General features: G+C 42.8%; 4 protein-coding genes across 4 annotated transcripts; all 4 read right to left on the reverse strand.

The window, feature by feature from the left end:
• Positions 1–1,956: 1,956 nt before the first annotated feature.
• Positions 1,957–3,974, reverse strand: LOC141561994 (putative E3 ubiquitin-protein ligase TRIML1). Its single transcript, XM_074302026.1, has 2 exons — positions 2,809–3,974; positions 1,957–2,011 (listed from the first exon to the last, which is right to left on the reverse strand). The coding sequence occupies exons 1-2, from the start codon at positions 3,972–3,974 to the stop codon at positions 1,957–1,959; spliced, it is 1,221 nt and encodes a 406-aa protein (XP_074158127.1).
• A 1,623-nt stretch (positions 3,975–5,597) lies between these two features.
• Positions 5,598–6,749, reverse strand: LOC141561995 (putative E3 ubiquitin-protein ligase TRIML1). Its single transcript, XM_074302027.1, has one exon. The coding sequence runs from the start codon at positions 6,747–6,749 to the stop codon at positions 5,598–5,600; it is 1,152 nt and encodes a 383-aa protein (XP_074158128.1).
• Positions 6,750–7,856: 1,107 nt separating this feature from the next.
• On the reverse strand, positions 7,857–9,874 carry LOC141561996 (putative E3 ubiquitin-protein ligase TRIML1). Its single transcript, XM_074302028.1, has 2 exons — positions 8,709–9,874; positions 7,857–7,911 (listed from the first exon to the last, which is right to left on the reverse strand). Exons 1-2 carry the CDS (start codon positions 9,872–9,874, stop codon positions 7,857–7,859), a joined length of 1,221 nt encoding a protein of 406 aa, XP_074158129.1.
• Positions 9,875–10,804: 930 nt separating this feature from the next.
• Positions 10,805–12,824, reverse strand: LOC141561997 (putative E3 ubiquitin-protein ligase TRIML1). The gene is made up of 2 exons (XM_074302029.1): positions 11,659–12,824; positions 10,805–10,859 (listed from the first exon to the last, which is right to left on the reverse strand). The coding sequence occupies exons 1-2, from the start codon at positions 12,822–12,824 to the stop codon at positions 10,805–10,807; spliced, it is 1,221 nt and encodes a 406-aa protein (XP_074158130.1).
• Positions 12,825–13,970: the final 1,146 nt, after the last annotated feature.

Raw genomic sequence — 13,970 nt, forward strand, 5'->3', positions numbered from 1 at the left:
CTTTCCCTTCTGTTTCTATTATCTCTGGACAGTTCTCTTTGATAATTTCCTGTAAAATAGAATCTAGGCTCTTTTTCTGGTCATAGTTTTCGGGAAGTCCAATGATCCGCAGATTATCTCTCCTAGATCTATTTTCCAGGTCTATAGATTTTCCCAGTAAGTATTTGACGTTGTTCTCCAGCTTCTCATTTTTTTTGTTTTGTTTGACTGATTCTTGGGTTCTCTGTGAATCATTCATTTCTATTTGTTCCATCCTGACTTTTAAGGAGTTATTTTCTTCTTTCACAGTTTTTAGTTCTTTTTGTAAATGCCCAATTTCGTTTTTAAATGAATTATTTTGCTCTATTGAGTTTTTTTCCATTTCCCTAATTTTTTTTTTTTGAGAATTATTTTCTTTTTCCAATTCAGAAATTCTATTTTCTTGAGACTTTTTTATCTTTTCCAATTCAGATATCCTACTTTCCTGTGTTTTTTTAACCTTTTCTAATTCACTAATTTTGTTTCCCTGCATCTCCTGTGAATTCTTTATTTTTTCCAACTCCAATTTCAGGACATTGTTATTTTCTATCATAACTTCTCTTTCCTTTCCCCATTTTTCTTCGATCTCCCTCAATTTCTTAAGAGCTTCTTCTAGGAGAGAGTTATGTGATGGGGGGCAGGAATCGTTCCCCTTTAGGTTGTTATCTGATTCTCTGCTGTCAACTTCCTCGGGGTTGGACACCCGTTCTTTCTCTGTATAGAAGGAATCTATGGTTTTTCTAGCTTTTTTGCTCATACTTAAAAAAAAATCTTTTGGGGTCTGTCTCTGGGGTAGGAAATTATTTACTTCTTTACCAGCTTCCTCCCAGATGGGATGGATGCAGCGGCTCCTGAGCCCGAGCTAAGAGAGAGCTCTGGGAGAGAGTTCCCCACCCTCTCCCTGGGAGTGCCTCAGAGGTGATTAGCACTGCTGTGCTTCGAGGGCGTAGAATAGTGAAGACTGCAGGAAGCCCAGGCTATGTGTCCGGGTGGGGAGTGGGTGTCTGCAGCAGGTGACGTGAGAAGCCCCTGCGCTCAAACTGGAAGTGTCTGCCAGAAACCGCGGTCCCTAGTTCAAAGGTTCCGCTTCTCTGGGACTTCCTGGAGCTGAGTTCCACTCCCTCCAGCTAAGCTAGGCAGTGTGTGTTGCCTTGGGCCGGATCCACCCACTTGTCAGTCTCTTAACTATTCTCAGGAGGTAGCTGAGGCCACACCCCCTGGTGCCTGAGTCACCCCCAGGGTCAGGGGAAAATCCAATCTGAGTTTTAAAATATTTTGGCTTTCTCTTCTGAACTGCTAAATAATTAGCAGAGAAGAGCTAACAGCCTGTGCCAGATTCCTTTACCTCAGTGGCTTCTCTGATCCCAGAGCCCCTCCCAGCGCAATGGGCGCAGTGTGCCCCTACCCCACCGTCTGTGCTGGTCTCTTATTCCTCCCCTGAGAACTGACCTTTCCTGTTGAAACTCCAGATTCTCTTCAGCTGGTAAGTCGTGCTTCCAGTCCTTGTGGTATCTATCAGTCCTGAGCTAATTTTGAGACTTAATTTATCTAATTGGTTGTGAGGGAGTGAGGACGTTCACTGAGTCGTGTGTTTCCTCTCCGCCATCTTGGCTCCGCCTCAGTATATGCTTTTTAGAAGAACATTATTTCTGATTGCTATCTTTTTAAATGTTCATCTCAGAAAGAAGATTGTCTTCTTCCTTTTGGTTATGCCACAAAGGATTTGAGAACTGAGGCAGCTGTTACTTTTTTTTTTTAATTGTTTCACCTTTTAAGTGCCTTTTATTGACTCCTCAAAAGGTGAGAACTCCCACTTTCTAAAGTTCTTCCACTCTCTCCACTGGAGTTTGTCCTCTTAAAATATAATACATCAATATATATTTATTTTATTTCAATTAAAATAGACTTTAATCTGGACACCTGGGGACTGCATCTATCCTATTCTAGGTTGTATTCCAGGCTGGGATACCTCTGACAAGGGGCACCAAATGTCCTACAAGAGAAGGGTAGAAAAACAGAATGACACAATGGAAGTACCTTTGGCATAATATCTTGCTTCAAGTTCCTTACCAGTTGAGGACTAATTTATTTCAGTCCTTCAAAACATCTTTATAGCTGTACCTATTACATTTTCTTATTTCATGCCAGATCTTTGAGTCTGCTATGATCCTCAAGTAGTATTCTGACTCAAAACAATAGACATTCCATACCCATCTCCCTAGGCCTTCAAAGAAGAGAACTTTTCTCCCTTTTCTTTCTTTATTTGTTTGCTTCCTTACTCCTTTGGTTGTTCAATGATTCCTACAGTCTTTTAGCCTTCCAAGTGTTGTTCTCCCTCCCTTTCTACTAGGAATTTTCCCCTTCACTTTTGCTCTCCTCAGGCCTTGTCTCCTATTCTGTTACCCACCTCCCCATCCCAATTAGCTTCTGGAAAAGCAGCCACCAGTGGGGAAAAATGATCTTTTCACTTTAAGAAACCTTAACAAAGCACACAGTATTTTCTTGGTTTAAATAATCACACTTTATTGTCCATTCAACAAGAATACAGAGAAATAGAGTATCCCTGGCAGTATACCACCCAGTCACTTTTGCTAAAGGGTCATCCTTAGTAATTAGGAACTGACTGGCCTCTACTGTGCACTCTTAGGGCAAATGATGAGTGAACCAGGGGTACTCTGGTCTTGGGGAAGGCAAGGAGAGAAATAAGGGCGAAGAGGCCCTTCCAAATCTATGTTTGGGTTACTGTAAACAATGGCTCTGTATGTGACATCATAAAATGCTATTTCTTGCCTTTCACAATCAAGAAAAATGCCCACTTTGTGCAGAGGCTGGCTCAACTGAATGGTCTTTTCTGAAGTGTACAAGAAGAAACCATTTCCAGATGTGAATGCTGTGATGGCCAAGACATCTTCCCAACTGAATCTCCCTCCTGAATCATTACAGACGCCCAAAGCCCACCCCGTCTTGTCTTCCACCTCTACTTCCCAGTAGTGGGTTCCTGAGATGAATTTCTGGGTTCCTAAAACCCCGAGAGCAGGATGAAATCTCTCTGTGTTGTCAGGCAGGTCTTGACGGGTGCTTCCATAGTGCACCCTCTTCAAATCTTCAGACAGGATGAGATGAGGATGGGCTGATTCAGGATCAAGGGTTATATCCCTGTGGAAACTCATGAGAAATTCTCTCATGCCTGTAATGGAGCAGATAGGCCAGGGAAGGAAAGGAAACTCTGGCCTTTGGAGTAGTTCTTCCTTTTTTTTCAAAGTGTCTGGTGCCGCCTGGATCATTTCCAAGGGCAGCATGTCCAAATTCTGCTCCACTTGTAACATCATTTGTTTCAGCTTTTGTATTTCTGGTAACACCTTCATCTCATGCTCTGCTAGTTTGAGCAGGTTGCTTATGGATGCCTCAACAAAACTTTTTTCATATATAGATTTTTCTTCCATTAAGAATTGTTGCAGTTTCCCATATTCACAAACAGCTGCCACTTTCAAAGTGGAGGAACGCTCTATGAATTGTGCCTCTCTTCTTCTCAATGTGTCCAGTGCAGTTTGACACTTCTCTTTTTTCTTCTGTATGATCCTCCATATCTGCAGGAGCTTGTTCTTGCTCTTGTCAGCTGCTGTCTCCAAGGGAAGGACTTGGTGGTCCTTGAGTTCTGGGCCCGAGAAGCAAGAATCAAAGAGGGGTCTCTGGCCTTCCTCACAGAAGAATATCACTTGTTCTCCCTGTTGATCACAGGTGCTCAGGCTCACGTCTTTGTGCAGCAGGTGATTTTGGCTCATCTTGTCAGTGGTGCACTGGGTCTGCAGGTTCCTGCTGAGCAGCAAGGCAGCCTCCCTAAGCAATGACTCCTCTGCACTTTGTGTCGGTTTAGGTTTCAGTGACTCCCTCAGTGCCCTGGAGAAGACACTCTGTGCACTCTCAGTCACCCAGTCAGGAAGGTAGTTCAGGCTCATGCAAGCAAGGGAGACCTACCTGGAGGTTTTTTAATGAAACTCTGGTATGGATGATCTCAAGCCTCTGATTCCTTCCTTTTCAGGTCTGGAGAGAGCTAGCTCCTTCCCTTCAGCTCTGGCAGCAAAAATATGGGCACTGAGCTGTGTGAGCCTTTTTAAATCTCCTCCCCTGCTTAGCCATTCTCTTAACTCCACCCTCAAATAAGTGAGAACTCTTGTCTTTTGAGAGGACTTCCACTCCCTGCTTCAGGGCTGAGTTCTCACCTTTCTTCTAATCCCACCTTTCAGAGTCAGCCTCTCTAGAGAAGGAAACTCCTTCCCTCCTTCTGAGTACATGGAAAGATCTCCTGATTGGGTCACTTAGCAGTGACATTCTCACCTGCAAGCCTCAAGATATCACCTTTTTGATGTACTGACATGGAAACATGGCAAAGAAAGACGCCCAGCCCCCACCCCAAACAAAAACTTTTTTTTTCCCCAAACTGCTTCCCACCCATGGCTCCTATGAAGAAAACATGTACCAACCTTTGCTTTCTCTCCCCCTTAGTTTCCACTTTGGCTCTCATTACATACTTATGATTCTATCACTGGATCAAGAAGTCTTAGCATTTTTAGTATATGTTTTTTAGAAGAACATTATTTCTGATTGCTATCTTTTTAAATGTTCATCTCAGAAAGAAGATTGTCTTCTTCCTTTTGGTTATGCCACAAAGGATTTGTGAACTGAGGCAGCTGTTACTTTTTTTTTTAATTGTTTCACCTTTAAGTTCCTTTTATTGACTCCTCAAAAGGTGAGAACTCCCACTTTCTAAAATTCTTCCACTCTCTCCACTGGAGTTTGTCCTCTTAAAATATAATACATCAATATATATTTATTTTATTTCAATTAAAATAGACTTTAATCTGGACACCTGGTGACTGCATCTATCCTATTCTAGGTTGTATTCCAGGCTGGGATACCTCTGACAAGGGGCACCAAATGTCCTACAAGAGAAGGGTAGAAAAACAGAATGACACAATGGAAGTACCTTTGGCATAATATCTTGCTTCAAGTTCCTATTTGGTTGTGGACTAATTTATTGCAATCCTTCAAAACATCTTTATAGCTGTACCTATTACATTTTCTTATTTCATGCCAGATCTTTGAGTCTGCTATGATCCTCTAGTAGTATTCTGACTCAAAACAATAGACATTCCATACCCAACTCCCAAGGCCTGCAAAGAAGAGAACTTTTCTCCCTTTTCTTTCTTTATTTGTTTGCTTCCTTACTCCTTTGGTTGTTCATTGATTCATATAGTCTTTTAGCCTTCCAAGTGTTGTTCTCCCTCCCTTTCTACTAGAAATTTTTCCCTTCACTTTTGCTCTCCTCAGGCCTTGTCTCCTATTCTGCTACCCACCTCCCCATCCCAATTAGCTTCTGGAAAAGCAGCCACCAAAGGGGAAAAATGATCTTTTTACGTTAAGAATTCTTAAGAAGGAACACAGTATTTTCTTGGTTTAAATAATCACACTTTATTGTCCATTCAACAGAAATACAGAGAAATAGAGTATCCCTGGCAGTGTTCCACCCAGTCACTTTTGCTAAAGGGTCATCCTTAGTAATTAGGAACTCTGACTGGCCTCTACTGTGCACTCTTAGGGCAAATGATGAGTGAACCAGGGGTGCTCTGGTCTTGGAGAAGGCAAGGAGAGAAATAAGGGCGAAGAGGCCCTTCCAAATCTATGTTTGGGTTACTGTAAACAATGGCTCTGTATGTGACATCATAAAATGCTATTTCTTGCCTTTCACAATCAAGAAAAATGCCCAATTTGTGCAGAGGCTGGCTCAACTGAATGGTCTTTTCTGAAGTGTACAAGAAGAAACCATTTCCAGATGTAAATGCTGTGATGGCCAAGACATCTTCCCAACTGAATCTCCCTCCTGAATCATTACAGACGCCCAAAGCCCACCCCGTCTGGTCTTCCAACTCTACTTCCCAGTAGTGGGTGCCTGAGATGAATTTCTGGGTTCCTAAAACCCCGAGAACAGGATGAAATCTCTCTGTGTTGTCAGGCAGGTCTTGACGGGTGCTTCCATAGTGCACCCTCTTCAAATCTTCAGACAGGATGAGATGAGGATGGGCTGATTCAGGATCAAGGGTTATATCCCTGTGGAAACTCATGAGAAATTCTCCCATGCCTGTAATGGAGCAGATAGGCCAGGGAAGGAAAGGAAACTCTGGCCTTTGGAGTAGTTCTTCCTTTTTTTTCAAAGTGTCTGGTGCCGCCTGGATCATTTCCAAGGGCAGCATGTCCAAATTCTGCTCCACTTGTAACATCATTTGTTTCAGCTTTTGTATTTCTGGTAACACCTTCATCTCATGCTCTGCTAGTTTGAGCAGGTTGCTTGTGGATGCCTCAACAAAACTTTTTTCATATATAGATTTTTCTTCCATTAAGAATTGTTGCAGTTTCCCATATTCACAAACAGCTGCCACTTTCAAAGTGGAGGAACGCTCTATGAATTGTGCCTCTCTTCTTCTCAATGTGTCCAGTGCAGTTTGACACTTCTCTTTTTTCTTCTGTATGATCCTCCATATCTGCAGGAGCTTGTTCTTGCTCTTGTCAGCTGCTGTCTCCAAGGGAAGGACTTTGTGGTCCTTGAGTTCTGGGCCCGAGAAGCAAGAATCAAAGAGGGGTCTCTGGCCTTCCTCACAGAAGAATATCACTTGTTCTCCCTGTTGATCACAGGTGCTCAGGCTCACGTCTTTGTGCAGCAGGTGGTTTTGGCTCATCTTGCCAGTTGTGCACTGGGTCTGCAGGTTCCTTCTGAGCAGCAAGGCAGCCTCCCTAAGCAATGACTCCTCTGCACTCTGTGTGAGTTAAGGTTTCAGTGACTCCCTCAGTGCCCTGGAGAAGACACTCTGTGCACTCTCAGTCACCCAGTCAGGAAGGTAGTTCAGGCTCATGCAAGCAAGGGAGACCTACCTGGAGGTTTTTTAATGAAACTCTGGTATGGATGATCCCAAGCGTCTGATTCCTTCCTTTTCAGGTCTGGAGAGAGCTAGCTCCTTCCCTTCAGCTCTGGCAGCAAAAGATATGGGCACTGAGCTGTGTGAGCCTTTTTAAATCTCCTCCCCTGCTTAGCCATTCTCTTAACTCCACCCTCAAAAAGGTGAGAACTCTTGTCTTTTGAGAGGACTTCCACTCCCTGCTTCAGGGCTGAGTTCTCACCTTTCTTCTAATCCCACCCTTCAGAGTCAGCCTCTCTAGAGAAGGAAACTCCTAACCTCCTTCTGAGTACATGGAAAGATCTCCTGATTGGGTCACTTAGCAGTGACATTCTCACCTGCAAGCCTCAAGATATCACCTTTTTGATGTGCTGACATGGAAACATGGCAAAGAAAGACGCCCAGCCCCCACCCCAAACAAAATCTTTTTTTTTTCCCCAAACTGCTTCCCACCCATGGCTCCTATGAAGAAAACATGTACCAACCTTTGCTATCCCTCCCCCTTAGTTTCCACTTTGGCTCTCATTACATACTTATGATTCTATCACTGGATCAAGATGTCTTAGCATTTTTAGTATATGCTTTTTAGAAGAACATTATTTCTGATTGCTATCTTTTTAAATGTTCATCTCAGAAAGAAGATTGTCTTCTTCCTTTTGGTTATGCCACAAAGGATTTGAGAACTGAGGCAGCTGTTACTTTTTTTTTTTTAATTGTTTCACCTTTAAGTGCCTTTTATTGACTCCTCAAAAGGTGAGAACTCCCACTTTCTAAAGTTCTTCCACTCTCTCCACTGGAGTTTGTCCTCTTAAAATATAATACATCAATATATATTTATTTTATTTCGATTAAAATAGACTTTAATCTGGACACCTGGGGACTGCATCTATCCTATTCTAGGTTGTATTCCAGGCTGGGATACCTCTGACAAGGGGCACCAAATGTCCTACAAGAGAAGGGTAGAAAAACAGAATGACACAATGGAAGTACCTTTGGCATAATATCTTGCTTCAAGTTCCTTACCAGTTGAGGACTAATTTATTTCAGTCCTTCAAAACATCTTTATAGCTGTACCTATTACATTTTCTTATTTCATGCCAGATCTTTGAGTCTGCTATGATCCTCAAGTAGTATTCTGACTCAAAACAATAGACTTTCCATACCCATCTCCCTAGGCCTTCAAAGAAGAGAACTTTTCTCCCTTTTCTTTCTTTATTTGTTTTCTTCCTTACTCCTTTGGTTGTTCAATGATTCCTACAGTCTTTTAGCCTTCCAAGTGTTGTTCTCCCTCCCTTTCTACTAGGAATTTTCCCCTTCACTTTTGCTCTCCTCAGGCCTTGTCTCCTATTCTGTTACCCACCTCCCCATCCCAATTAGCTTCTGGAAAAGCAGCCACCAGTGGGGAAAAATGATCTTTTCACTTTAAGAAACCTTAACAAAGCACACAGTATTTTCTTGGTTTAAATAATCACACTTTATTGTCCATTCAACAAGAATACAGAGAAATAGAGTATCCCTGGCAGTATACCACCCAGTCACTTTTGCTAAAGGGTCATCCTTAGTAATTAGGAACTGACTGGCCTCTACTGTGCACTCTTAGGGCAAATGATGAGTGAACCAGGGGTACTGTGGTCTTGGGGAAGGCAAGGAGAGAAATAAGGGCGAAGAGGCCCTTCCAAATCTATGTTTGGGTTACTGTAAACAATGGCTCTGTATGTGACATCATAAAATGCTATTTCTTGCCTTTCACAATCAAGAAAAATGCCCACTTTATGCAGAGGCTGGCTCAACTGAATGGTCTTTTCTGAAGTGTACAAGAAGAAACCATTTCCAGATGTGAATGCTGTGATGGCCAAGACATCTTCCCAACTGAATCTCCCTCCTGAATCATTACAGACGCCCAAAGCCCACCCCGTCTTGTCTTCCACCTCTACTTCCCAGTAGTGTGTGCCTGAGAAGAATTTCTGGGTTCCTAAAACCCCGAGAGCAGGATGAAATCTCTCTGTGTTGTCAGGCAGGTCTTGACGGGTGCTTCCATAGTGCACCCTCTTCAAATCTTCAGACAGGATGAGATGAGGATGGGCTGATTCAGGATCAAGGGTTATATCCCTGTGGAAACTCATGAGAAATTCTCTCATGCCTGTAATGGAGCAGATAGGCCAAGGAAGGAAAGGAAACTCTGGCCTTTGGAGTAGTTCTTCCTTTTTTTTCAAAGTGTCTGGTGCCGCCTGGATCATTTCCAAGGGCAGCATGTCCAAATTCTGCTCCACTTGTAACATCATTTGTTTCAGCTTTTGTATTTCTGGTAACACCTTCATCTCATGCTCTGCTAGTTTGAGCAGGTTGCTTGTGGATGCCTCAACAAAACTTTTTTCATATATAGATTTTTCTTCCATTAAGAATTGTTGCAGTTTCCCATATTCACAAACAGCTGCCACTTTCAAAGTGGAGGAACGCTCTATGAATTGTGCCTCTCTTCTTCTCAATGTGTCCAGTGCAGTTTGACACTTCTCTTTTTTCTTCTGTATGATCCTCCATATCTGCAGGAGCTTGTTCTTGCTCTTGTCAGCTGCTGTCTCCAAGGGAAGGACTTGGTGGTCCTTGAGTTCTGGGCCCGAGAAGCAAGAATCAAAGAGGGGTCTCTGGTCTTCCTCACAGAAGAATATCACTTGTTCTCCCTGTTGATCACAGGTGCTCAGGCTCACGTCTTTGTGCAGCAGGTGATTTTGGCTCATCTTGTCAGTGGTGCACTGGGTCTGCAGGTTCCTGCTGAGCAGCAAGGCAGCCTCCCTAAGCAATGACTCCTCTGCACTTTGTGTCGGTTTAGGTTTCAGTGACTCCCTCAGTGCCCTGGAGAAGACACTCTGTGCACTCTCAGTCACCCAGTCAGGAAGGTAGTTCAGGCTCATGCAAGCAAGGGAGACCTACCTGGAGGTTTTTTAATGAAACTCTGGTATGGATGATCTCAAGCCTCTGATTCCTTCCTTTTCAGGTCTGGAGAGAGCTAGCTCCTTCCCTTCAGCTCTGGCAGCAAAAATATGGGCACTGAGCTGTGTGAGCCTTTTTAAATCTCCTCCCCTGCTTAGCCATTCTCTTAACTCCACCCTCAAAAAGGTGAGAACTCTTGTCTTTTGAGAGGACTTCCACTCCCTGCTTAAGTCTGAGTTCTCACCTTTCCTCTAATCCCACCCTTCAGAGTCAGCCTCTCTAGAGAAGGAAACTCCTTCCCTCCTTCTGAGTACATGGAAAGATCTCCTGATTGGGTCACTTAGCAGTGACATTCTCACCTGCAAGCCTCAAGATATCACCTTTTTGATGTGCTGACATGGAAACATGGCAAAGAAAGACGCCCAGCCCCCACCCCAAACAAAATCTTTTTTTTTTCCCCAAACTGCTTCCCACCCATGGCTCCTATGAAGAAAACATGTACCAACCTTTCCTATCCCTCCCCCTTAGTTTCCACTTTGGCTCTCATTACATACTTATGATTCTATCACTGGATCAAGATGTCTTAGCATTTTTAGTATATGCTTTTTAGAAGAACATTATTTCTGATTGCTATCTTTTTAAATGTTCATCTCAGAAAGAAGATTGTCTTCTTCCTTTTGGTTATGCCACAAAGGATTTGAGAACTGAGGCAGCTGTTACTTTTTTTTTTAATTGTTTCACCTTTTAAGTTCCTTTTATTGACTCCTCAAAAGGTGAGAACTCCCACTTTCTAAAGTTCTTCCACTCTCTCCACTGGAGTTTGTCCTCTTAAAATATAATACATCAATATATATTTATTTTATTTCAATGAAAATAGACTTTAATCTGGACACCTGGAGACTGCATCTATCCTATTCTAGGTTGTATTCCAGGCTGGGATACCTCTGACAAGGGGCACCAAATGTCCTACAAGAGAAGGGTAGAAAAACAGAATGACACAATGGAAGTACCTTTGGCATAATATCTTGCTTCAAGTTCCTTACCAGTTGAGGACTAATTTATTTCAGTCCTTCAAAACATCTTTATAGCTGTACCTATTACATTTTCTTATTTCATGCCAGATCTTTGAGTCTGCTATGATCCTCAAGTAGTATTCTGACTCAAAACAATAGACTTTCCATACCCATCTCCCTAGGCCTTCAAAGAAGAGAACTTTTCTCCCTTTTCTTTCTTTATTTGTTTTCTTCCTTACTCCTTTGGTTGTTCAATGATTCCTACAGTCTTTTAGCCTTCCAAGTGTTGTTCTCCCTCCCTTTCTACTAGGAATTTTCCCCTTCACTTTTGCTCTCTTCAGTCCTTGTCTCCTATTCTGTTACCCACCTCCCCATCCCAATTAGCTTCTGGAAAAGCAGCCACCAGTGGGGAAAAATGATCTTTTTACATTAAGAATTCTTAACAAAGAACACAGTATTTTCTTGGTTTAATTAATCACACTTTATTGTCCATTCAACAAGAATACAGAGAAATAGAGTATCCCTGGCAGTGTTCCACCCAGTCACTTTTGCTAAAGGGTCATCCTTAGTAATTAGGAACTCTGACTGGCCTCTACTGTGGACTCTTAGGGCAAATGATGAGTGAACCAGGGGTGCTCTGGTCTTGGAGAAGGCAAGGAGAGAAATAAGGGTGAAGATGCCCTTCCAAATCTATGTTTGGGTTGCTGTAAACAATGGATCTGTATGTGACATCATAAAATGCTATTTCTTGCCTTTCACAATCAAGAAAAATGCCCACTTTGTGCAGAGGCTGGCTCAACTGAATGGTCTTTTCTGAAGTGTACAAGAAGAAACCATTTCCAGATGTGAATGCTGTGATGGCCAAGACATCTTCCCAACTGAATCTCCCTCCTGAATCATTACAGACGCCCAAAGCCCACCCCGTCTTGTCTTCCACCTCTACTTCCCAGTAGTGGGTGCCTGAGATGAATTTCTGGGTTCCTAAAACCCCGAAAGCAGGATGAAATCTCTCTGTGTTGTCAGGCAGGTCTTGACGGGTGCTTCCATAGTGCACCCTCTTCAAATCTTCAGACAGGATGAGATGAGGATGGGCTGATTCAGGATCAAGGGTTATATCCCTGTGGAAACTCATGAGAAATTCTCTCATGCCTGTAATGGAGCAGATAGGCCAAGGAAGGAAAGGAAACTCTGGCCTTTGGAGTAGTTCTTCCTTTTTTTTCAAAGTGTCTGGTGCCGCCTGGATCATTTCCAAGGGCAGCATGTCCAAATTCTGCTCCACTTGTAACATCATTTGTTTCAGCTTTTGTATTTCTGGTAACACCTTCATCTCATGCTCTGCTAGTTTGAGCAGGTTGCTTGTGGATGCCTCAACAAAACTTTTTTCATATATAGATTTTTCTTCCATTAAGAATTGTTGCAGTTTCCCATATTCACAAACAGCTGCCACTTTCAAAGTGGAGGAACGCTCTATGAATTGTGCCTCTCTTCTTCTCAATGTGTCCAGTGCAGTTTGACACTTCTCTTTTTTCTTCTGTATGATCCTCCATATCTGCAGGAGCTTGTTCTTGCTCTTGTCAGCTGCTGTCTCCAAGGGAAGGACTTGGTGGTCCTTGAGTTCTGGGCCCGAGAAGCAAGAATCAAAGAGGGGTCTCTGGTCTTCCTCACAGAAGAATATCACTTGTTCTCCCTGTTGATCACAGGTGCTCAGGCTCACGTCTTTGTGCAGCAGGTGATTTTGGCTCATCTTGTCAGTGGTGCACTGGGTCTGCAGGTTCCTGCTGAGCAGCAAGGCAGCCTCCCTAAGCAATGACTCCTCTGCACTTTGTGTCGGTTTAGGTTTCAGTGACTCCCTCAGTGCCCTGGAGAAGACACTCTGTGCACTCTCAGTCACCCAGTCAGGAAGGTAGTTCAGGCTCATGCAAGCAAGGGAGACCTACCTGGAGGTTTTTTAATGAAACTCTGGTATGGATGATCTCAAGCCTCTGATTCCTTCCTTTTCAGGTCTGGAGAGAGCTAGCTCCTTCCCTTCAGCTCTGGCAGCAAAAATATGGGCACTGAGCTGTGTGAGCCTTTTTAAATCTCCTCCCCTGCTTAGCCATTCTCTTAACTCCACCCTCAAAAAGGTGAGAACTCTTGTCTTTTGAGAGGACTTCCACTCCCTGCTTAAGTCTGAGTTCTCACCTTTCCTCTAATCCCACCCTTCAGAGTCAGCCTCTCTAGAGAAGGAAACTCCTTCCCTCCTTCTGAGTACATGGAAAGATCTCCTGATTGGGTCACTTAGCAGTGACATTCTCACCTGCAAGCCTCAAGATATCACCTTTTTGATGTGCTGACATGGAAACATGGCAAAGAAAGACGCCCAGCCCCCACCCCAAACAAAATCTTTTTTTTTTCCCCAAACTGCTTCCCACCCATGGCTCCTATGAAGAAAACATGTACCAACCTTTCCTATCCCTCCCCCTTAGTTTCCACTTTGGCTCTCATTACATACTTATGATTCTATCACTGGATCAAGATGTCTTAGCATTTTTAGTATATGCTTTTTAGAAGAACATTATTTCTGATTGCTATCTTTTTAAATGTTCATCTCAGAAAGAAGATTGTCTTCTTCCTTTTGGTTATGCCACAAAGGATTTGAGAACTGAGGCAGCTGTTACTTTTTTTTTTAATTGTTTCACCTTTTAAGTTCCTTTTATTGACTCCTCAAAAGGTGAGAACTCCCACTTTCTAAAGTTCTTCCACTCTCTCCACTGGAGTTTGTCCTCTTAAAATATAATACATCAATATATATTTATTTTATTTCAATGAAAATAGACTTTAATCTGGACACCTGGAGACTGCATCTATCCTATTCTAGGTTGTATTCCAGGCTGGGATACCTCTGACAAGGGGCACCAAATGTCCTACAAGAGAAGGGTAGAAAAACAGAATGACACAATGGAAGTACCTTTGGCATAATATCTTGCTTCAAGTTCCTTACCAGTTGAGGACTAATTTATTTCAGTCCTTCAAAACATCTTTATAGCTGTACCTATTACATTTTCTTATTTCATGCCAGATCTTT

This window comes from Sminthopsis crassicaudata, chromosome 3 (genome assembly GCF_048593235.1).
Source record: "Sminthopsis crassicaudata isolate SCR6 chromosome 3, ASM4859323v1, whole genome shotgun sequence".
NCBI classification, from domain to species: Eukaryota; Metazoa; Chordata; class Mammalia; order Dasyuromorphia; family Dasyuridae; genus Sminthopsis; species Sminthopsis crassicaudata.

Excerpts from the sequence above, each read along its gene's own strand:
- LOC141561994 (XM_074302026.1), bottom strand. The coding sequence starts at position 3,974 with ATGAGCCTGAACTACCTTCCTGACTGGGTGACTGAGAGTGCACAGAGT. Across the intron at positions 2,012-2,808 it reads ATTTTTCTTGATTGTGAAAG|GACATTTGGTGCCCCTTGTC; the intron begins GCAAGAAATAGC and ends CTTCTCTTGTAG.
- LOC141561995 (XM_074302027.1), bottom strand. The coding sequence starts at position 6,749 with ATGAGCCAAAACCACCTGCTGCACAAAGACGTGAGCCTGAGCACCTGT.
- LOC141561996 (XM_074302028.1), bottom strand. The coding sequence starts at position 9,874 with ATGAGCCTGAACTACCTTCCTGACTGGGTGACTGAGAGTGCACAGAGT. Across the intron at positions 7,912-8,708 it reads ATTTTTCTTGATTGTGAAAG|GACATTTGGTGCCCCTTGTC; the intron begins GCAAGAAATAGC and ends CTTCTCTTGTAG.
- LOC141561997 (XM_074302029.1), bottom strand. The coding sequence starts at position 12,824 with ATGAGCCTGAACTACCTTCCTGACTGGGTGACTGAGAGTGCACAGAGT. Across the intron at positions 10,860-11,658 it reads ATTTTTCTTGATTGTGAAAG|GACATTTGGTGCCCCTTGTC; the intron begins GCAAGAAATAGC and ends CTTCTCTTGTAG.